The 25,427-nt window shown below is 32.4% G+C and overlaps 1 protein-coding gene across 1 annotated transcript; it reads left to right on the forward strand.

The window, feature by feature from the left end:
* Nucleotides 1-483: 483 nt before the first annotated feature.
* On the forward strand, nucleotides 484-3,445 carry LOC134723809 (uncharacterized). Its single transcript, XM_063587358.1, has 2 exons — nucleotides 484-539; nucleotides 1,587-3,445. The coding sequence occupies exon 2, from the start codon at nucleotides 1,715-1,717 to the stop codon at nucleotides 2,555-2,557; it is 843 nt and encodes a 280-aa protein (XP_063443428.1). The 5' UTR covers nucleotides 484-539; nucleotides 1,587-1,714; the 3' UTR covers nucleotides 2,558-3,445.
* The last annotated feature ends 21,982 nt before the right edge of the window (nucleotides 3,446-25,427 follow it).

Below are 25,427 nucleotides of genomic sequence, written 5' to 3' on the forward strand. Positions count from 1 at the left end.
TTAGAAAGCTGTGAAAATTGCAAAATTTGGTTGAACAGATAGGGATTTATAATTGGTGGTCTGACACCTTTAATAGTTATCAAAGGTACCAGGATTATAATTTAATACACCAGACGCGCGTTTCGTCTACATACGACTCATCAGTGACGCTCAGATCAAAATAATTGTGAAGACCATTGGGGACACAAAGTTCCAAAAAGTTGTGCCGAATACGACTAAGGTAATCTATTCTTAAGCTGAAAATTACAGGTTTGTATGAATTACGATGGTAAATCCGCTTTCGTCAATTTTATCTTTAGCTAAATTATCTTTTTATTATCTGTGTATTTAAATAATACAAATATAAATAACTTTCTATATAGATTTAAAGATAAAAAATAACCAATCATTATTTTACTATTATTATTAATTCTGCAAGATTTCAACGAAATGTGTTTAAATATAACTGTTTTTCCATTGATCATATCAAATATTAGACACACATTTCTATCTGTATAAATTACCAAAGAAAAAGATAGGAATAAAATAAAGAGTTAGAGGTAAGAATACAGTATTAAATAAGACGAACAATGTTCACTGTTTATACTGCGAATAAATATCTGTAATTTAAACGTTAATTAACAGTCGTTGGACGTTTTTTGTTGATAATTCACATTGATATGTAGTTAACAACATAATGTGTTACGTACAATTTGAAGATATCAACTGTTGAAATATTGCATTTAAATTGATTAAAAACCAAATGGTAAAGGACACATTTATGTATTTCGGAAATCATGGACGTATTACATTGACAATTCAATGGTAAGAACAAAAACAAGAACGGATGACCATGTTTTGTCATTTTATTTTACCATGTGATTAGGGACTTTCCAAACATACTATCAATAGCTTCGATTTCGTTCTCTCCATGAAGATTGATATATTATTCTGATCTTTCTACACAATATATGACGTAGAAAGATCATGATAATGTTTGCTAAATTAAAAATAAAATGCATTATGACATAAACTATTTAAAATTCAAACTGATATCATTACATATTCATAAATATAAGTTTTACATGTCGAAGTACAATTACACTTTCACTCAATTGCCTTTTTATTATGATAATGTTTCGTTGAAAACATAATTTTAAGATAACCTAGAAGTCAATTGAAGTATTATTGCGATGACAAGCCCATTCTAAGAATTGTACGAAGTTTTTATAAAATCGAAAGTACATACAAATCCTAAATTTGAAAGTAAAAGAGCATTAATCTTAGCAAGACGTCGGATCTTTTGAAACAAAGATACTGCTCAGACAGCGCATGTCTTAGAAATGTGAAATACAATATAGATTCACATTTTTATTAACGTTAGTTGAAATATGATATATATATATATATAGTTAAATATTTAAGAAGGCCTACATATAATATATTAGTCTATATTTAGATCTGTTTAAATTCATTTACACTTTTATGAAATTCAATTCATAGTATAACGTTATGTGTCATATAGTCAAAACATGTTTTTAATTGGATCGTTTTTTAATTAAAGCTGTCTCCTGTCACTTTTACCATGTGTGTTTTTTATCCTTTAGAAAGCATCGAATCAGCACCATCTACATGTTGATGCTGGCAATTAAAAATAATTCCTTTTGGTAGAGTTGGAAAGTGCAACTGAACAAATTGAACACTCTACTACATCAATTTATTAATAGGATTTACAATGGGCAATAATTACTCAGACGGCATGAATTCTACATACCATTCAATATCTTCTGATGAAAGAGAAAAACATCGGTGGTCTAGTTTCGAATATTATCCTTTCAAGTGCGGGAGAAGGAGAACTGTGTATAAAGGTATCTCATTCGAATCAAAACGTAATGACGAGATCGAAGAACCAACAGAAGGAAATGTTCATGGCAAAGGTACTGAAACTAAGAGGGTAAAAACCACCGACACTATTGACAATTCATACTGGTCAAAAAGAAAATGCGTCGTAAAAACGGCAAGTAAAGACGACATAATGATGAATGATAAAAGCAATACGGAATCGCAGTGGTTTAGAAAAATGTTTATTACAGGGAACGACACTATCAGTTTGTTTCGGAAAGAACTAAATATAGAAGCAGAAAATAAATTAGGAATTGCTTTTGCTAAATCTTATTTGACAGAGATCGACAGCATGCCATCATTATGGAACCCAATTTGTCACTATTGTTGTAGATATAAAGGTAGACTCAGAATGGGTGACATTGTTTTGATAGAGGACAGAATAGAAGGACCATTCAGGCATTTTATAACCGTCGATGGGACTTGCGAAGATGACTGTCCTGCTATTTTAAACTCGTTTCTCCATTTCACATACCACCAGAGTGAAGGAAAGATGGTTATGTGTAACTTTCAAGGAGCTGAGGAGAAAAGCAATATCCTTCATCTTACCGTGCCAACAGTTCATTCAATTGAGAGGTCATTTGGACCAAAAGACCAAGGCGAAGAAGGTATTAAAGAAGTTCTATTGAACCATAAATGTAACGAGTTATGTCGTAAAGACTGGTTGAAACCGTAGTACAAAAACCAACACTTTCATAGAAAGCTAAACTGTAATAATCCGTATGTGTAATAAATCAAATTAAGACGACTTTCGCCGAAAACATTTGAAAAGTAAAAAACACCAAAGATCAATAACAGTAAAGGGACCAAAAGGAATACTGAAACACATCTGAAGGCAGATTTGACAAAGGGAAATGGAATTTGGGTTTGAAAAAAATGTATAAAATTAGACTTTATAAAACATTGTATGATTACAAATCGAAAGATAAATGAATCTTGTGTATATCTTGAATCAAGTGATTTGTGACACAACAAAAAAAAATAACAATTTTAGAAATGTTATCGTTCACGAGATTTTTTTCAATATGAGAAATCATACTGAAGGTATTTATCTACACGGAGTTATTTTCTATCAGAACGATATATCATTTCTTTGAAGGATCAAACCAGACGATACCCAGTCTCAATGAAAAGTACTTAGAGGCATATATCTATATATAACATTGTATTTATTTCTATAATTTCAAATCCTAACTATCCATCTGCCTGTTCATATTTTTATTTTGGGTATTGCACAAGTCAGGTCCTCTTTGACTGTCCATGGCGTTAAACAGTAAATCCCAGCAATGTGTAATCTATGATGCATTAATTTTTTTATGGTTTATTATTTTGGGTTTTAACTAACTTTCAGAAACTGCATGCATCACTTTTGTTATATGTAAATGTACCACCTTTGATAAGTATTAAGTATGACGATACATTTTTACTTCTCGTAATATGGCCAACAAACTATTTTCGCCAGTACTCAGTACAACACAATTGTTTTACATCTCCCCACCCCCTATGACAAAAATTAGTACTAGAAGATGCTCGCGAAATTGCGATACAATTGGTCAAGTTTTGCAATTAGCAGTGGGAAAACCACGGATCGATTCTGCGCCTCCTTCCTTATGACGTAAAGGCCAGAAAATCAAGGGCGACAATCGCGATTTTTCATAGAGGGCGACAGTATCGCGCCATCGCGGCAATTTGTTTACATCGTGTACGTGTGATTTTTCGAGAAATTTATCATTTAAGACAATTAAACTTGTGTCATTTCATCATCAATTAGTTATATAGGTAAGTTTTACAGGTGTCCATGCTATTTTTTCTTCTTAGAAGATTTTATTTTACAAGAAACGAACATCTGAAAGTGGCAAGTGATGTTGTTAATTTGGGAGATAAAAATATGGCGGGTGTTTTCCCCTTCTGAAAATAACTGACACATTTGCATCCTATTGGCTATTTAAATATAAAATGACCAAAAATAGTATCTATGATGATAGGAGTCCCTAAATATTTGCATAAATACCCATCACTCCGTGTCAAATTGTAACCGAGGCTGCGAAAAGGAAGCACACAAATCGACGCCATTTTTCAACAGGTTAAGGTTTCTGACCCACGAAATCCTAGTATTATTACTTTTAATGGTTAGTAGAAAGATATTAATACTATCCATAACATAATTTATTGATCTGATCGGGTTATGGCTACATGTTTGCCTCTTTTCGATTCTTAAATCCAGTAAATTTCCGTAGACCACATGTAAATAAACGCCCCTTTTCCAGCGTGAGACTTCAATTTGAATAAAACTTCAATTTTGGCAGGTCAATGTTAGCATTTAAATTTTAATTAAAGTTTTGCAGTTGTGTAATGCATGTGTGCTGATTTGTTTGGTTGTCTCGAATAGTAAAAAGGTGAATATTTTTATTTTTGAACCCAAAAAGTGTGACAAAAAACACAAAAAAACAAACAAAATAAAAATATATGAAAAAAATAACTACCCCAGGACAAAGGGGGGTTCCAACTATATGTCCCCATTCAAATGCATTGATCGTCCCCAAAAAGGGAGATTCCAATCCCTGGAACCCTATCCCTGGATCTGCCACTGGGAACTATGATTATTAAAACGTATAAAGAATTAGAGAATTATTACTATAGGAACAAGAATAGAGAAAATTTACCCTAAAATAAGTAAAAAATAGAGCAAATGACATGCTAGTCCAAATTATTATGAAGTCTGACAAGACTACTTTTTTTCTGGGACGACTTCCTATGCATCCCAGAAAAAAATCTAAATATTCTTAGCAGCAAGCCTTAGGTCTGGTCATAATCATTTTGAACTACTGTAAATTCAGAAATTATTGCGTGCACTTATGATTGCAATTTTGTCATTTTAAACTTGAATGCAATTTTAATTTTTAGGATTTTGAGAAAAGTCATGCTTAATTCAGTTAAAATATTACAAATTGCAAGTTTTAATTATTTCGTTTACAACTCTGTCGCATTTTTCGCAATAATAAAAACCTCGCAATAATTTCTGAATTTACAGTATTGATGTGCTAATTTATATATTGAGGAAAGAGCAATTATGGACAAAAAGTATAAAAAAAATAGAGACCAATGAACTAAAAGATTAAATGATAAAGAAATGCAGAACACCCCATCCAGACCCTTGTCTATGTGAACAACAGTACTATTATTTTTGCTGAATAGTGCATATGGGCATGTAAAATATCTTTTAAAAGATTTCAGATATATGAAATATTCACCAGTAGGAAAGTATAAATTCTGTCCCTCCTTCCATGCAAAAAAAAATTATGTGATTTATTGTTGAATTTTATTGCCACCTTCAGTATTGGCTTGGTGTTGTGGCCAGGTTTTATTGGCGTTGGATACATTTATTATCAATTACTTGTATGAAGAATTAAAGATATGAATGATTGAATGAAAAGTTATCTTTTAAATAACAGATACCTGTAAGATAATTTAATGTTGCATATTACGTTATACTTTATTAAAACATTTTTATATCTTTTAAAAAGGTTGATATGTTATTATGGTGATGAATTTTAAATACTAAGTAAATGAATTTATAAGTAGAAAATTTTTCCAAACATCTGTTGGTGTGTATAAGTATTACCTTTTCTAGAGAACCTTTTTCGGACCGTCTGGATTGGGTAATTTTATAGCTCAGGATTTTGAGATTGTTCCTTCGGATTCCAGTATTTTCTTTCAACAATTTTTTTTAATTGGGACCTCAGAAGATCATGTTTTTGTCAGTAGACAATTAAATTATATTATAATTTACCGATCATATAGCAAATCTAGAGAAGTTTGAAATTATATTCATTTGATAATATCATCTGCATAAATTATATATTTTCAGATAACAATAGGAATAAGAAGAGCAGGATTTCTATATTGAGGATTTACATGTATGGGACAGAGGACTATTTGACTTGATTTTACTTTAAAAAACTTTTTAATTTTAACAATAGTTCTCCTTAAATGTTTAACATACTTTTTACATATTTTTCATTTTAACATTATTTTTATGACTTTGTATTTATTCATCATTTAATAAACTTTTATTTCTAAACATTTTTATATTTTCAAATATACATACAATGTGAAACACTCCACCATTTTATATTGATAACGTGGGGTAAATGTACATGAGACACTATACTGTTGCAATACAATATTACTTAATGTCATTGAAAAACCTGAGATTCATTGATGCAAAGCTAGCATATTCAAATGGCTCCCCTCTCATAGGAAAACAATGGTTGATTAAATAGGGAATCACTGGAGCGGGTCCCTCCTAAGTTAGTCAGCAGCAGCAACCACTACCCCCCCCCCCAAAAAAAAAAATAGAAAAAGTTCTGGATTGGTCACTGGTATCAGAAATATACATGTATGTACTGAAGTATTTGAGACATAAGAAAGAAAAAAGATATAAAAAGTCAAAATGATGGTCTTTTATTCTTTATAAGGTTTGAATGACTTAAATGGAAAGTTTCTAGAATTGTTCACTTCTCCTAGACATAGTGAGGTCTCTCAAGTAGCCTAGCATGACATGACTTTTCACTGTTTTGCTTCCATGTAGATTTCAAAGTGTGGTAACCCCTGCACCTAAATAAATCATTTTCAGTAGATACATATCTCTTTTTTCAGACTTTATGATGAAAAGTTTAAATTAGAAAAAAGAAAACTGATCAACTTGAACCCACAACATATAATTGATCTCATGTGCTCTGGAAGAATAAGCAGATCCTGCTCCTTGTGTAGTATTATGAACGAGATGTCTATGTACCCTTTTCCTAGATTTGTAAACACATGATTTTGCAAATTATTGCAATTGTGTGCTTTTAGAATGGAGTAAAAAGTGTGAAAAGGTATTCTATTGCAGAAAAATCAGCACACAGATATAGGAATGGTATGATTTTTAATAAAGAATAGATCCTGTGTCCAAGATTTGTTTTCTTGTAAACTGGTGTAAAATAAAAATGTGGGTCAAGCAGTTATATCAATGCAACAAAACAGGATCACCAAAATCAGAGTGAGACATTCATACATACCAGACATTGGAAGTGATATAGCATTTTGTTAATGCTTTAAATGTCATATACATGTAGCTCTAACATGTATTAAGAATTTTATGTACTAGGCATTGGGCATTCCTATTGAATGTTAATCTCACGTTCTCAAGAGTTAAATATGGCCCAGGGCCCAGAAACACTCAAACATGAATAGTTAGTCACAGTGTACATCAGGTTGCATAATAAGGACAGACATTTATAAACATGTGTGAGTGTTAAGGCAGGCAATTTTTGTTGATTGATGTACTTTTTAAAATTGTCAAGTTGAAACATTTCAGATTCTTATAATTTACAGAATCAAAGAATGGCTAAAACCATTACCCTAAAAATTGGCTTAAAACAAAGACTAGCTGAGTTCTTACACTTTGCACGCTTATTCAGACAACAACTTTTGACTAACTGAAATTTTTGTTGTTGAAAAAAGGGGGGTAGGTCTACTTCCAGACAATGGAAGTTATTTATATTGACAAATTCGTTCATAGATTAAATCATAATCTGTAATACATAAATCTCGCCCATGAATCTGTTATACATCAGCAGCATAATTAAATAACTACAGAAAATGTGATACGAGGAGTTTGAGCAAATTGTAAATATCAACAAATGACGTTGTAAAGCCTTCAACCACTCAACGTTTTAAGAAAAATATATTTAAAATCCTGAAAACATCCTCACCCTTCGTTGTCCTGATCAATTTTGTGCTTAAAATCTGTAAAATATGACATAATTTGCTTGATTTTGCACCGAAATAACTCCCAAAACGTTTGAAAAATGTTGAATTTTGACCTCCGGTTGAAGTATTTATTATGTAAACAAGACTCAGAGTGACGGGGAATCCTGTACATAGTCATGTGCCCATATGTTAGTAGGTCACATTTATTTATATCTCGACCAATGAAAAGCTTTAGGATGCATTTGTGTCAGTTGTTTGTAGTCGTGGGGATTACCCGCGTTTTTTTGGAAATCAACGGAGGTAGTCTTTTGAATTATCATATTTCAGTAACGGAGCACTTATTTGAATACCGAATTTGGCAGTCGTGTGACAAAATCTATTCTAATGAAAAATTAAACTCAAATACTGATGGATGATAAGTTGTTTTAATAGATTTATTGTCTGAAGCACAGGCTACGTTTTTGTTTACACGCTGGTTACAGCGCCACCTCAAAATTTTTAGATTATGTCCCCTTTCCCGCGGGACTACCGGAAGTAGCTCTTCAATGTCACTGGCTTTCCCACTGTAGTGTTTTAAATGTTAGTGAGCAGTACGTCGACTGAGCATGTGCGAAAGCGCATCAAACAATAACGGTCTCCAAAATGGTAAAACACACTGTATGGTAAAACACACCTGGGCCTTTAATGGTTTACATATACTAATTGTGACTTGGATGGAGAGTTCTCTCATACCACATCTTTTTATATCTAATAACTAGTAGAAGAATTAATTAGATCACAAGCAATCTTTAACGCAACGTCTTAAGATATGACACTCCTAATATTGCACACATTGATTACGATATACTTCTTTTACGGTTTGGCCCTGTATGCTAATAGTTTACAACAAGAGGTAAAATATCAGCATTGAAAGTCAACCTTTACACAAATTCAAGCTGTCATGAATGATTTCTTTTAAAGCAGGACCGAAGGTCTGTATGTGAAGGGCACTGTTTGGTGTTCCCATGAATGAATTTTAAAGATAAACTTTTAATTAAATAAAAAAATAATATGTTTACTTTTAGACAATTTTTATATTCCCTTGTAATTCGAATTAGTTTACTGGTCCTTTCAACATCTTTTATTATTTGGATCCAACAAAAACACCAAAGACTGAACACGATCAATTTAAGAGATATCAGCTAATAAAAAGTAAAATGATAAAAATACCACAAAATTGTGATATTGTTGCCATATATTTACGATGTGTACTTATAATTTTCCGCGTTTCGAAGTATAGAAGAAAATTATTGTACTAACGGTTCTTTCATATATATATGTATAGTCTTGTGATATAATTTGTAGTATCACATGAGTGGTAATTTTTACGCGGGCTTATTTCCCTATTAGATCATTTCTCGCCAACTTTGAACTGGTCAAGATCAGGTTGATCCATTATTAATTATTTTGTATTACATATTTGTACATTGTTTAACAGTATACTTTTTGCTGTATTTTGTTTAGATAAACATAAGCCATTTTTGAATACTGTTCAATATACACCTCTCGAGACGATCTTACGAGCATTAGTTTTTTTTCCCAATTCGTTTTGAGTGCTTAAATATTTTGTTTATATGTGTATATATATTATTTGCATAAAATTAGAACGTGTATTAATGATAGATTATAATAAAATTTGGTGTCCTTCTGGACTTGTTGGCGATCGAATGTTCAAACCGAAAAGTCCGTAATTAAATGGCAAAAACAAAAGTCCAAAAACATCAAACGAAATAATTAATAGAGACATATTCGTGACTTGGTATAGGTATGTAGAAAAAAGGAGGATTAAACCTGGTTTTATAGCTAGTCAATACTTTCACTTGTTGACAGTCGCAAAAATATGTCATCATATTGTCAATGATGTGTGAATAAAACAGACTTAATTACTTTAAAGTAAAAGAAATGAGCTGCAGCAGTCATTAACATGTTATAATAGTAATCACTATTAAAAAAAAACCAAATATGTTACATAGAACACAACAATGCATATATAGACAAATCAAGTTAGCAAAAATGAAAGACGAAAATACAAAACTTGACATAGCATAATAACGGGAGGCATAAGTACATAGCCACGTCAAATGGATATGACAAAAAAACAGACTAAACAGTAAATGGAATATTCATTAAAACAAATTTATGTAGCAATACACAGTTAGAAGTTTAGTTTCGCTTTATGGTGAAATTTTTAAATATATATATATATTTTTTTTGTACAATAAAATTGGTTTTTAGATAAATGAAGGATAATATAGCCTTCTTAGTGGATTTATATGAACATTTAGATTGTTTTTAGCATGTTTCATCCGGCATTTGTTTGTTAGACAGTCCGTATTTTCCTGTCCGTACCGTCCATAGGTCCATAAATTATTGTAGTGTTTATCAACAAAGATTTGACGCTCGATCTTTTCAATTCAATTTTATAGAAAAACGAGCAGAAATGCATATGATTTTTTTATGACCCCTTGAGAGGTATAAACCTATGGTTTCATGTAAAATATCACTGTAATTATTGAAATTTTCCTTTTGACCAAGTTTTGGAGACTTTTGTGACATGTTCACCCCATTTTTTGCAATATTTTGTATAACAAAAATGCAGATTGTTGTCATGGTTACACCAAAAAGTAATTATATTTCATCATTATAACCATTAGAAATCAAATCTCTTTCTATAAATATACACATGCATAACACAAATATTAGACCTTATTTGTTAGAAAAAAAGATAAAAATGATAGGGTCAATTTTCAGTTGTTTTTCTAACTGTGTATTGCTACCTAAAGAATACTACAACACATTATTTAGATGATTAACAACGTTAATACCCAGAATCTAAACTTGAACACCATCGTGTATTATTCGTGAAGATGATACGAAATTTTTATCAACAAGGTTTTGTCTGTTACCTTTCGATGAACTTTTTTTGGAGAAAAAGGACGAGACGTTTTATGACATACACCTGGGTCATGCAGCTTCTTCTACGTCACACTGGTGAGGTTTTACAAAGTCTGAATAGGCCCGAAAACACAGTTATTTCGTCGTGCATTTCTTTTAGGCAATAAATTCAAATTAAAAAAAATCGCACCTCAAAAAGATTTTTAGTGAAGTGTTCTACTATTGGGACAAACAATATCAAAATTAAAGAAACTTTTACCAGCTTTAAATTAAAATAATGACAATCTTTTAATAGGGTCTAAAAATCATTTTGACAGCTTTAGTCGTACTATTTTTTTAACCTTCTTAAACTGGACGAAATAACTACTTAACATAAAGATTCAGCACCTAAATATTTTAAACATGTAATTTCATCCCCCTTTTTGATATTTCATGCATTAAATATCAAGAAATAACTTGGGAAAGAATATAAAAAAACCCCAACAACATGCTATTTTTAAAACACTGTTCACACTAGGGACTATATTTATAGACAATGACGACCAAAGGACGATAACTGTGTCCTTTGACCAGTAACAGGGTACGTACTAGTTCAACACAAGTCATAATGATGGAACAGATCTCAGCTTTTCCCCCGAGACTTGTGCAGCGTCTAAAAATAGTTCACGATACATTCATGTATATACAGCATCAAGGATATGTCATGTTTACTTTTGTTTGTCTGTTTGTCTTTTTCATTTTAAGCCATGTCGTTGTCAGTTTATTTTCGATCTATGAGTTTGACTGTCCCTCTGGTATCTTTCGTACGTCTGTTATGGACACTAAACATGCTAAAGTTGCTAGCATATATTTTTTGCCTTGCACGGGGTCATATTTTTTTCAGACTTTATATGATGTTTTAGCATTAAAGCTGATGGATGTGTACCAATTCATTTTCAATTTCCAATTTGATTAAATTTACTGTTTGCAGTAGCTTTAATTGTTCCAAATATTAAATAAGAATGTTCTTATCAAACAAACTCGGGGTAACAAACTAAAACCGAGGGAAACGCATTAAATATAAGAGGAGAACAACGACACAACACACACAGAAACGGACCAAACAACAGACAAAACACCACGAGAATAACAAATATAACATCAAAACCAAATACATGAATTTGGGATAGACAAGTACCGTGCCACGTCTTATCTCAATATCTAAAAAAATAAGAGAAAACACAAACGACTCAACATTAAAATGCAACACACACTGAAACGAACAATATTATAACAATGGCCATCTTCCTGACTTGATACAGGACACTTTTAAAGGGGAATAAAAGTGGTGGGTTGAACCTGGTTTTAAGGCATTAATGAGATCTGGCGTTAGCATTTCAGTGGTGAATTTTCTTTCATACATTTTGCTATCACTTTAATCATATTTTTCAAATTTTGATAAAGGCATGGATTTGCAATAACAAATGCATGCAATAAAATATGTAATTGTATATGCCTATACATTTTCCCTTTCCTCGTGTGCTTAAAGCATATAAACTAAGACACATTCCCCATTTCAATTCTCAATTTACGTTATTCAACAGGGTAATAAGCCCGAGATATTAATATACTTTTTGGAAAAACGTCCGAAAAACGTCCGTGTATCTGAATATAAATAACCCAAAGCAATGTCAATAACGAAGTTCTCTGTCAAGTAAATTTTGTTCACCATTAAAAAATGTGTGATACCTAGTAATTGTGACATGGAATTGTTGGTTGTGATACAGATATAACATTGTTATGTTTTGATAACATTTAATTGATTTCAGTTACAGAAATGTATCGGTCTTCTGAATGAGGGGTATCATATCAAAGAGCAGGAAAGATACCAAATTGTAAAGATACAATTTTTTGAAATATATAAAATAGATGAAAGAATTGGATTTCAAGCTGTAAAACTTAAATTATTAAATGACGTCTGAGTTCGCGTTGTTTATTCTTTAGTTTTCTATGTTGTGTCATGTGAACTATTGTTTGTCTGTTTGTCTTTTTCATTTTTAGCCATGGCGTTGTCAGTTTGTTTTAGATTTAAGAGTTTTACTGTCCCTTTGGTTTATTTCGTCCCTCTTTTAAAAGTGTAGATAATGCATTTAAAAAATGAAGTACATGGTTGTTTATCTGGTGGATGCCACAAGGACAGTGTATTCAGGCAGTGAGGGTTGAGCAGGAGACAACAGATATAAAGAATCAATTTCGTCTTCGTATGAACTATGGAGGGGTTCTGTACTTATACATCCCGTCATTGTGATGAATGTATATATGTAACCCAATCTCAGTGTCTCTGGAAAACAAATAAATATTTTCGATTAAAATAGGTTCTGGTAGAGTCAATTCAATAACATTTTAAAGTTTTGTCAAAATGCTTACATTTAATTAATGTATGAACATTCTCCCAAAGGGACAGTCAAACTCATTAATCGAAAGTAAACTGACAACACCATGGCTAAAAATTAAAAGGACAAACAGACACACAATAGAACACATGACACAATAACAATATAGAAAACTAAAGAATAAACAACACGAACCCCACCAAAAACTAGTGGTGATCTCAGGTGCTCCGGAAGGGTAAGCAGATCCTGCTCCACATGTGGCACGCGTAGTGTTGTTTATGTAATAACAAATCCGGTAATTTCTGTTAGTCCAACAACCAGATGGATAGAAATATTGAAAGTAACACTTATAAAGGCGGAAAGATCAGGAAACAGAAAAGTGGTTATGAGGGAGATAAATGATAATGAAATTAAGTTGCAGCCTTACTGTACACTACTGAGACTAGATTGGTAATAACCCCATATCATACTATAAAATGCAAGAATGGGGAAGTAATAAACCAACGTAACCCTGTCTTCTATCCAGAGGAAAATGACTGTGCAAAGGTATATACAAAAGAGGAGATGACTAAGTGGTATGATATGTATGTTTTATACAGATATTATTACTTTCAATCCAGCAATTAATGTTTTTTTTTTAAATTCATAAAATGTGTAAGGAAAAAGTAATGAATTTTCTTTTATATATTTTTGCAATCACTTTAATTATACTTCTAAAATTTTGATTAAGGCAATGATATGCAATAACAAATGCATGCAGTATTATATGTTATTATATACGACGATAAATTTTCTCTTTCCTCATTTGCTTAAAGCACATTAACTAAAACACATTCCCCATTTTCATTCTCAATTTTAAAATACTCTTTTACAAAACGTTTTTCACCGGAGTAAAAAGCCCGCGATATTAATCTATTATTTGGAACAACGTGCGTGTATCTTAATATGCTAATCCAAAGCAACGTCATTCACAAATTTCAATGTCGTCAAGTCAATTGTTTTTCATCATTAAAATGTGTGTTACCTAGTAAAAGAGGGACGAAAGATACCAAAGGGACAGTCAAACTCATAAATCTAAAACAAACTGACAACGCTATGGCTAACAATGAAAAAGACGAACAGAAAAACAATAGTACATAGGACACAACATAGAAAACTAAAGAATAAACAAGACGAACCCTTCCAAAAACTGGGGGTGAACTCAGGTGCTCCGGAAGGGTAAGCAGATCCTGCTCTACATGTGGCACCCGTCGTGTTGCTTACAAATCCGGTAAATAATCTAATTCGGTAGGTCACATTCATGAGAGGGAAGGGGGTAGTAGTTACGACGTCAGGAACATATCCGATATCATTTGTGAAACGGGTATTACATAACGGTCAACGAACTCTAGATGGCGTCCGTAAAATTTACGAAGGGATGATTTCAACTTCACCATTTGTAACTCTTGGTTTAATAGCTTCCATGTGAGCAGTAACCCTCTATCAAGAAAATCATGATAGGAAATGCAAGCAAGGGAATATCGTATCAATTGGGAGATATATATTCCCCGTATGCAGGTGATGCTGGAATGTTGCTACTTAGAAATGGAAAGTTCGCAATTAGAAAGCTGAAATCATCTCTTTTGTCGTAAAGTAATTCGTGACATCGAATTAATCGTGTTAATTGTGATACAGATATAACATTATTGTTTTGATATCATTAAATTAATTTTTAGTAGAAATGTATTGGTCTTTTGAATGAGTGGTATCATATCAAAGAGCAGAAAAGATACCAAATTGTGAAGGTACAACTATTTGAAATACATTGAATAGATAGAAGAATTTGATTTCAAGCTGTTCAACTGAAATGATCAAATGACGTCTATTTTAAAAGTGTAGCTAACGCATTGAAACAAATGAGGTATATGGCTGTTTGTCTGGTGGATGCCACAAGAAACAGTGTATTCAGTTAGTAAGGGGTGAGCAGGAGAAAACAGATATAAATAATTAATTTCGCTTGTGTATGAGCTATGAAGGGGCTCTGTACTTCTACATCCCGTCATTGTGTTGAATGTATAAATGTAAATCAATCTCAGTGTCTGTGTCTCTGGAAAACAACTAAATGTTTCAATCAAAATATGTCTGGTAGGGTCAATCCAACATTTAAAGTTTTGTCAAAATGCTTATATTAAATTCATGCATATACATTCTACCACAGGAACAGTGAAACTCATAAATCGAAAAAAAACCTGACAACGCCATGGCTAAAAATGAAAAAGGACAAACAGACACGGACAGATCCTGCTCTACATGTGGCAGCCGTCGTGTTGCGTATGAGATAACAAATCCGGTAAATAGTCTAATTCGGTAGGTCACATTTATGAAAGGGAAGGGGATTGTATATTCATCGTAAGGAACATATCCGATATCATTGATGAAACTGTTCTGCCATAACGGTCAACCAACGTGTGATGGCGTCCGTAAAATTTATGAAGAGAAAATTTCAACTTCACCATTTGTAACCCTTGATTTAATAGCTTCCTTGTGAGCAAAAACCCTCTATCAAGAAAATCATGATAGGAAATGCAAGCAAGGGAATATCGTATCAATTGGGAGATATATACACCGTATGCAGGTGCTGCTGGAATTTTGCTACTTAGAAATGGAAGGTTCACAATTGGAAAGCTGAAATCATCTCTTTTGTCGTAAAGTTTTGTTATCAATCGACCCTCATTGTCAATTTCTAGATGTAAGTCAAGATATGAGGCCGACTTAACTGTATTTGTTGTATCCTTTATCTCTAGTTCAATGGGACAGATGTGTTCGACATAGTTACCATATTTTACATTATCTAGTAAAAGAACGGCATCTACATAGCGGAAAGTAGAGCTAAAGGACTTTGCTAACTTCTTATCTTTCTTCTTTAGAAGTTCCTGTATGAAGTTAGCCTCATAATAATAAAGAATCAAGTCGGCAAGAAGAGGGGCCCCAATTCGTTCCGATTGGAATGCCGATAGTCTGTTGAAAAACACGTCCTCCGAACGTAACACATATGTTGTCAATCAAGACATCTTGATAATGTAAGTTTCAAAGAAATTTAGTTTGGAATGTTTCGTCTTCACAAGAATCATCAGTCAATTTAGTCCGATACAGTACGCTAACCATTACAGAATGTTAATGAATTATTACATGCATGTGAAAAAAATCACACAAGATGAAAATGCTGTAAAATCACTTTTAAATCAACTATTAGATAAAACCGACGGTTTATTTGAACTCTTTAAATCAATAGACAAACAATGTATAGAAGACAAACAAGATTTCCAAAATAAGATCAATCAAGTCAACGATGGGATTACCGCTTTTTCAACAAAAAAAAGTGTACTATTGACGAACACCAGGCACCACATTTAAATGACATTGAAAACAGTGTCAAGCTAGTTAAAGTTGACCAAGACAAAAATTTTGGTCACGTTCATAATAAAATACAAAGTTTAATCGATAGAGAAAAAGATTTATCAAGTCGTACACAGTGCAACGTCAAACACTTTGAAATGTCAAATCAAATGAAAATATAGATTATCGTAGTGTTAACAGCAACACAGTAAAATACACCAAAGGCATATATAGATCAATCACATACAACAATAAGAAACTCTCAAATGTTTCCAGACGAACGGAAAGAAAAAAACATTGATAATAGGAAGTTCCATAATTAAAGGCATCGATGCAAACAAAGTTGGAAAAGATGTTCACATACGAACAAATAGAGGCGAAACAGTGCCAACAGAAAAGATTAAAAATCTAATATACAACATTACAAAAGCATTATTTGAGTTGTTGGCGGAAATAATGCCTCGTCAGGAATACACATATAAGCGTTCAATGAAAAATATGATTAAATGATTAAACCTGTCAAACCGATAAACCCAGGCATAGACATTGCTGTATCTGAGATTTGTCCAAAACGGAATGTTGATACAGAAATTTATAATGCCATATTACACAAGGTTTCTACTGAACACAAGTTAAAAATCATCAAACAAACAGATGCATTTGTTTCCAGAGGCGACGATCTCGTTTCTTCTTACTATCACCGTGATTCACAATTCTTTTACATAGGAACATAAACTGAGTTGTAAACATTCCCATCCGAACAACTATTTCTCAGTCCAAGAGAGAAAGTCATGAACAGCATAGTAAAAGACAAAGCATTGCAAATGCATTCAATGGTATCTGCTTTAATTGTGGCTTTTATGGTAATCATTGTAAAGACAGTCACACACTTTAGGATAAATCTGATGTATTTCAATTGGTAGACAAATTATCAAATCATAGTAAATCATTACTACTTCGTTACAATTTCGATATACTTCTCAATTTATGTCCAAATTGTAATACATCAAAATGTATATGTACTCAAAAATGTATGTCTGTAGCTAAGAATTTCAAAAAACAAAAGTTCTAGAGAAAATTGTCATATATCAGACAAGATGCTGTCACAACGACAGCAAACCGGATTTATTTATATTTATTTGTGTCCTGGCAATATCACAAGAACCATTACTGAAGAATGGTGAAAGTGAAAATCGTCAATATCAAATTTGACCTCCATTTTGTCATCAGTATCAACATATAAAAAATTTGAAAAGCTTAGATTGAATGGTTCATGAGTAAATGCAACAACGTGAATGGAAACGCTATTTTACAATCTCTCAAGAACCATAACTCCTTAAAATTTGGGAAGCTTTGGTAGAACCGTTCATGAGTAAATGCACGGACATGACTGGAAACTCCATTTTTCAATCTTTCAAGAACCATAACGCCTGAACGGTAAAAGTCAAAGTAGCCATTATTGAACTTGACCTTCATTTAGTTGTCAGTAAAAACATATTAAAATTTTAAAAGCTTTGGTTGAACGGTTCATGAGTTAATGCACGGACACCATTTGATTGCCGCCCGCCCGACCGACCGCCGTACATCCCCAAATCAATAACCGACATTTGTGTCACAAAAATCCGCAATCTGCCATGCAGAGTTGTCGGTCCTTGCTCTCTCTCAATCTCTGCTAATGTCTCAAAAGTAGTCCCAAAACACGTGTTGAAGAAAGATCATGTGCCAATATTTTTTAGCAGGAAGTTGAACAAAATGGCGGAAGATATGAAATAGTAAATAAGAGCACGATGTAAATTCGACACAATTAACCTTTATGTTGACTTCATATAGAAAATATATAAATATGTGAACTAGATAATATAAATATGTGAACTTAATAATATAAATATATGAACTAAATAATATAAATATGTGAATATGTGAACTTAATATTATAAATATGTGAACTTAATAATATGAATCAAACGCCACACAAAGACCGTGACATTGACTGTTTCGTGTATTTTAGTTCTAATATAACAGCTTTTAAATTATCTGGAAGGAAGCTCATTAATGAAGACTTTAAAGAAAAGTTGACTTCTTTGTTAAATGAGAACACCTATAATGAACTTATTCTAAAAGATGCCTCATTGTGCAGTCACTGTTATAACCTTGTAAATAAAACAAGTGTTTTCCTGAAAAAATTAAGCCATTCATGTGATTCATTTTTGAAAGCACCAACTTCTTCTAAGAGGTGTGCCTTGTCACCAATCACACCAAAGTCAGTTGATACAAACCCGAATGCTGTAGTGAAAAACCGTACTGTTAAACGCTCTAGTAGGAAGCAACTGAAACTATTTGAATTACCAAATAAAACTGTTACCAAACCTACATGTTTTCCAGTCAATGAAAATTCTGATCCTGTGCATTTCCAGTCATTATTCCAGTCAATGAAAATTCCTATCCTGCAGTTACTGAAAATTCTGATCATTCTTATTTTAAAGCAAAATCTAATGTGAAACCCGGGATAAACCATGATCTTTTAGAACTTATTAAGGAATCCAACACATCATTATCATCATGTACTACTCTAAAAGAAATCAAGAGTCAGGCAGCAACCTTTACATCAAGGACAACCATGCTTGCATCAGTGTTATTCAAATGTCGTGACATTGCAGATTTAGCTGATAATGCAGACACTTTACTGGCTGATATTGTAAAAGAGATGCATGAAAAGTACTATAATATAAATTCTCCTAAATTTTAAGCAGTACTACATCTAACTTTACATTGTCCTTTGACTTATGAAAACAAAATCTTTGGGTAACATATGTCGTGTTTTACTTTCTTTTTGTTTGTTTTGTTTTTAATTTTTTTTCCATTTATCTAATATGATATGGGGTACTGTGGACACAACCTATTGTTCTGCAGGAATGATGTATGGACTTGTACTTTTTTGAATCAATTAATATATAAGAGATGGCACATTGGAGTCGACGTACGTGGGTTCGATTCCCACCCTAGGCAAATAATTTCATTTGATCGGCTGGTTGCCAAAGCGGGCAGTTTCGCCTAGTGGCCCCGCGCCGACTTCACTGTGTTACACGAAAAATAAAATTCCAAGTACCAAGTCCAATGTCAACTTTCTTTGGATAAATTTTCCTGCTAGCAGCAAAGGAAGTCAGTATTTAATGAAATGTATGTATGCTTGAATTTATCATTAATTACCATTATAACACTGATAACAGGAATACATCGTCACATCTTTTTAACAAATCTCTGTAACGTAGAAAAGTACCCAGGAAAGTTATTTCCCTGTGAAAAAACTCATTCATTTTAATAGAGCTGTACATGTAGACTACCACAACAAAATAAGAAGTTGCATGCCATGTCAAATTAAAAAGGAAATTCCACAGAGTGTATAAATATTTACCAAGTACAAAAATGATAAATTTTTGTTGTGTTTGAATTACAGAATTCCATTTCTCTTTGATGTGCTATGTTGTGTGGCCATACCAGCTTCTGGTAAGATATCAGATGGAATCATACCGGTCCTAGCATCCTGTTACAGCATAGATTCCACAACCATCATAGCCACGAAAGGAGGATTGGATGATAGAGTAAGTATTGACCATGTTGACTGTTTAATTTTTTTAAATCGTTTTTTTTTTTCATTTTCTGTTTCATTTTTTGAAAGAGCATGATACCTGTATTCAATCAAGATTAAAGAATTGTCTTTCATGTTACCAATTACTATTCCTTTGGTATAAATATACATATACATTTGTTTTATCCAATGCACTTTTAGGTTTGAAAGTTGTTTTCAATTTACAAGACTTGTATATATACATTTGTTTCTACAATGTACATGTATATTTACACAAGAATGTTATTAAATATAATTGGAAACCCTGCATTTATCATGCTCTTCCATTAAAGAAGGTCAAGTTGCTGAAAGACACCCCTCCTCCCATTATTATAGAAATCTATCATTTAACATTGATCAATTATCTCGGGGTGTAAACAAGATTCACGCACTCGAGCTAACACCCTTGTCATTATCTATTATAAAAATATTACATGTATACAATATACATGTATGATTTGACTTTGATTTATAAAATATCACTGCTTTTGGAATAACCTTTTACCACTTCTGATTAAAAAAAACATTGAATGGTGGATACCAGCTGTATACATTTCATTAGAACTGTCATTTGAGTGTGAGACTAGGAACCAGCTGTGTTTGTTTTTATATTATGCAGTCTGTCCCTTATTTCTAATTGCCTTCAATTTAAGATAAATTACATAATCTATGAAAGTCTCAAGGATTTAAAAGTTTCTTCCAGCATTACTTTTATCATATTGAACTGATCCTCCCTGTTTTTTAAAAAAAAAATTTTAAAGTTTAGGTCAAGTTAAAGAAATTATCAAAGGAGTAAATAAAAAAATTGGACAGGGAATGTGTCAAAGAGACAGCAACCCAACCAAAATGTACAAAACAACCCAATGCACAGTATTGGCTTTATTGGTAAAAAGACACTATCTAAATCTGATACATGTGTACAAATGATGTTTTTTTCATTTTCCAAAAACTATCATACATGTATGACATACAATATAGCTCTGTTTATTTAATATCCTTCTGTCCATCTCCATTGTCATATATATGTGCATGTACATGCTTGGTATAATTTTTGTCATTTTGACTCTTAAATTGTTTTTAGGATTGAACTAGTTTTTTAATTATAATTTAAGAAAAATACATTTAATACAAACATGTAATAATTGCCAAAAATTCACTCATTTTAAAAGGCTCAACAGGTACCCAATGTCCATATTTGGTCCATTGTTTGGTTTTTATTATTATTTTTTTGGGTTTGTATCATGCTGCACTTCACAGATTTTGAACTAGTTCAGCATGAAACAATTCCTTTTTGCTTATGTTATTTGATTGTTAAATTGTTGTTTCTTTTATTTCAAATTTCAGCATCAGCATTCCATCATTTTATAAATAACAGCTAAGTGGATTATCCATTGGATGGTGATGTAAGTAAATGATTTTGAATGGTAAGTCCAAGGGCCATAACTTTGCAAAAAATCATCAGACCAGAACAAAATTGGAACTTGATCTGTAACTTGTCATGGTTATACTATATAGCAAATATCCAACCAATATCTTCAAGCATGACAAAAAAGCATGGAAAGCTGATTTGCTGGATTGACAGACAGACAGACAGATGGACAGAGTGCAAACCTTAAGTCCTTCAACTTCATTGCTTAAAATTATCTTACTGTACATTTTTGTGTATTTTGTTTTAAATTGAATTCATAAGCAATACACCATAAGTTGTCATAATCATAGTGGTTTAACATTAAACCTGTAGAGTCGATATTAATCATATTAATCTATGTATAAATATGATTGACATTTGCTTTAATACAGCTTTTGCATACAAGAGATGAAAAGTTAAATATTGACATATATATATGTTTATGTCCTATAAATTGATTATCTTAATTATTTGTTATATTTATTTTGGTTCTCAAAAAGCATTAACTTTGTCTTTCATTAAGGATAAAGAAGACTCATAAAATAATCAGAATATTTATTGTGCTCATTAAAGAGGCGTGACATTCACAATAACAATATTTATAACATTTTAAATTTTCACACCAAAAAAACATTTTCACATAAGTCAATGTAATATTAATGTTCTTAATTACAATCATCAATATTTTCTTCCAGTCAAGATCAGAAACATTAATTGGTTACAATAATCATATGTACTTATATATATGTAAAGTAAACTTATTCACTTTGTCTAACATACATAAGAAATATAACAATATTATATAAATATTTTTGGACAGACAAATTGCCATTATTTATGAATATCATATATTATTATTATAAAATCAAAATTACTGTATCAATTTTCCAGGCACAGACAAGACTAAATCATTTCGGTCTGGTTTTATCATCAGAAAGAAGACTGAGATTACAGGATAGTGCTCAGGAAAAGAATTTAAAACTTTTAACTGAAAATCTCAAAACACAGCCTTTGGTTAAAATTACAGGTATAAATTAGTCCTACTTATTTTAGTAACATCATATAGTAAATACATACCTATATTACTATGACAGTAGTAAGAATAAACAAACTGAGATGTACAATTCATTGTTAATTACTTTGTATGTTCATTTGTACCTTAATCATTTATGTGTTGTATTTTGAATATTTTTAGTTTGGAAAGTTCCTAAGATCTTATCAGTTATAAATTATTTATATATAATAAAAGAAGATGTGGTAGCTCATAGTCGTTGTGTATTGAATAATTGTAAGGTGTATATATCTGTCTGTCATGTGTCATCTTTATACCCCTGTGAAAACGCAACCATGCATGGTTACCATCGCTGACCATTGATAACCATGGTCAAACCATGGTTGGAAGTACTTTAACCATGGTTAACCATGGTCAGCATGGATTTTCAACCTTGGTGACCATGGTTGACCATGGTTAAACTTCATGTTATCAACCATGGTCAAACATAAGACCATGGTTGACCATGGTCGATAACATGAATTGTCCATGGTCAACCATGGTCTGGTGTATGAGGAAATAGACTTAACGGATGCAAAAGATATATATGAAAATTCATATACCATTGTGTCTGCAAGTTGTTCAGGTGGTGATCAGTGTTAATGTGCACTGTATGAAAAAAATAGGCACTGATAATGAAACACAACATTAATGGTTTGAAGAAGCTGACGCATCTGAACAAAGTTATTTTTTATTTCAAATGATCTCAATCTCATCTTTGTGATATTCAATTATAGTATACAACATACATTAAGAAGTAAATATATTTATAATTGATATTGGACTTGAAAATGAAATAAGTAAAAATAATATTTACTGTAACCAATTTTTATGCACTGGAAGTATTTCAAAGAGTAACATTGAACTTTTTTTACCTTTATCAAAATCTTTCTTTTATTTTCTATTCTAAAAGTCTCTAGATATTCAACTGCCCTAAGGAAAAGGTTTTTGTGCAATTCTTAAAATCAAGAACAATTTTAAAAGACCTTAAATAAATATATATGAAATGTACCACGAATAATATTTCATTATTTAAAGACTCCATGACCACACAAATTAGGCATTCTGGCAATACAGATATCATCCTCAACTCTCATGAAGAACAGTTTCTCTTGTATTTTGTCCACCTCTACCACGACCTGATCTGTGTATTTTTCCACTTTAACAATGTGTCTTCCAATATTTTCTTTCAAAAAGCAGCTACTTGTAGGAACCATCTGGTTACCTACAGCAAATACAATGCCAGTTGTAGTGTTTAATACAAAGTATTCAATGCTAACAATGCTTCCTTCTTTAGTACACACTATGTAGCATACCCTCCTCTTCATTCTGGAATATTCCTTGCTGTAAAGTTTTTCACCGTTGACACGCACCCTAAGAACTACACACAACTCTGTTGCAGATATTGCACCTGAAGAACAAAGTAATTGTTCCATATTTCTGCGCTCTCCAATAACAGTTTTGCGACCTGTTATTTCACAGTTATTGACAGCAGTTTTTTTCCATGGTCTTGAGGAATTGGTTAGTTTACCGATAAATCTTTTATCACTTCCTGAAGGAATTAGGTTTAAATCAACACTTCTTAACCGCATTTCTACTTCCTTCATTCTTATGCATTGTTGTGTTACATCTCCAGTCCCGTGCACAGAGTTTAAGATGGCCGCATTTGCATCTTCAAATGGGAAAATCTCCATGCCCATAGAGGGCCCCATTGTCTTACAAAAGATGTTAGGTGTGAGCCAACATTGTGAAAATTGAGGCCACATGAACCCTTATTGTACAATAGTGGAAATGACTTATAGAATTCCTCAAGCAGACATTCTGCTCTGGTTATTTCCTCTTCAGTGATGGTTTGTCCTAGCAAAAGATATACTCCCTCAGAGAGCAGACACAGACGAGAGTGGTATTCCTCTGCAAGTATATCTTTCATGCATGGAATTGAGTAAAATAATAACCAGGTTTGCAGCTCTGTAGCCTTGAAATTAGAATAGTGTTTTTCAATGTCCCTTGGTAAACGTTCAACATAATCTGGAGGTTGATTGTTGTAAAGTCTTGCAGAAATTGTTTTCAAATGATTCCCAACGAAATATTGTTGTCTAGATGAAGTAGGTGAAAACCATAAATAAAGTAACTTCTTCGTTACCCCCATCAAAACACCATGCATGTAATCTGGTAAGATTCCCCAAACTACATCAAACCAAGGCATAGCATTTAATCCAGATATGCCACATATACCTTTCAGACGTTTACATTTCGTTGCATTTGGACCTTTAACATACTTCACATCCTCAGAGCTTCGTATTTGAGGTTTAACATTAGATTCTCTGTAAGGGTAAAACCTGGCATATCCTTTACCTTGCCTTTCTGTCACACCAGGTTCTTCACAAGTGGAACAACCATATTCTCCATTAAACATTGTCATGTTCAAAATATAGGCTTTAGCCTGTAAATCCACAAAACCAAAATTTGATGCCACACTTTATGACACCTTAGTGTCAATAGCTTTAAAAAAATACCAAAAAGCAACTAAATGTGAAGTAACAAAGAGAGTGCAAGCTGTTCAAAAAAAGTACTTGCTAAAAGAGAAAAAGATAGAGAAATAAAAAAATAATTGTTTATTTTTTTTTTCTTCTTTTCTTTAAGGTCTCTGAGACAACTGAATTTTGACTGTTAGAATCATGATGTTTCATATTTATCAATGCTATAACGAATGAATTGAGACTGTGGCAGACTAGCCAGTTTCCCTTGAGTGACGATGGCCTGGTAAACCAATATTTTCCACTTCTGAGTATGATCAAAGACTAGAGGGCTCAGAGTATGAATAACCATGGTTAACCCATCGATAGATACCATGGTTGTTACATCGTTGACCATGATTTGACAAAACTGTTCATTGGCTGACCATGGTTATTCTATCAATAACCATGGTTGTAACCATGGTTGTTACCACGGTTAACCATGTAAGCATGGTTGACCATGTTTCTTACCATGGTCATCAAAACCATGGTTAACCATGGTCGGCCA

This window comes from Mytilus trossulus, chromosome 6 (genome assembly GCF_036588685.1).
Source record: "Mytilus trossulus isolate FHL-02 chromosome 6, PNRI_Mtr1.1.1.hap1, whole genome shotgun sequence".
In the NCBI taxonomy this organism is placed as follows: Eukaryota; Metazoa; Mollusca; class Bivalvia; order Mytilida; family Mytilidae; genus Mytilus; species Mytilus trossulus.

Bases quoted from the DNA above. Each gene is read 5' to 3' on its own strand.
- LOC134723809 (XM_063587358.1), top strand. From the start codon at position 1,715: ATGGGCAATAATTACTCAGACGGCATGAATTCTACATACCATTCAATA.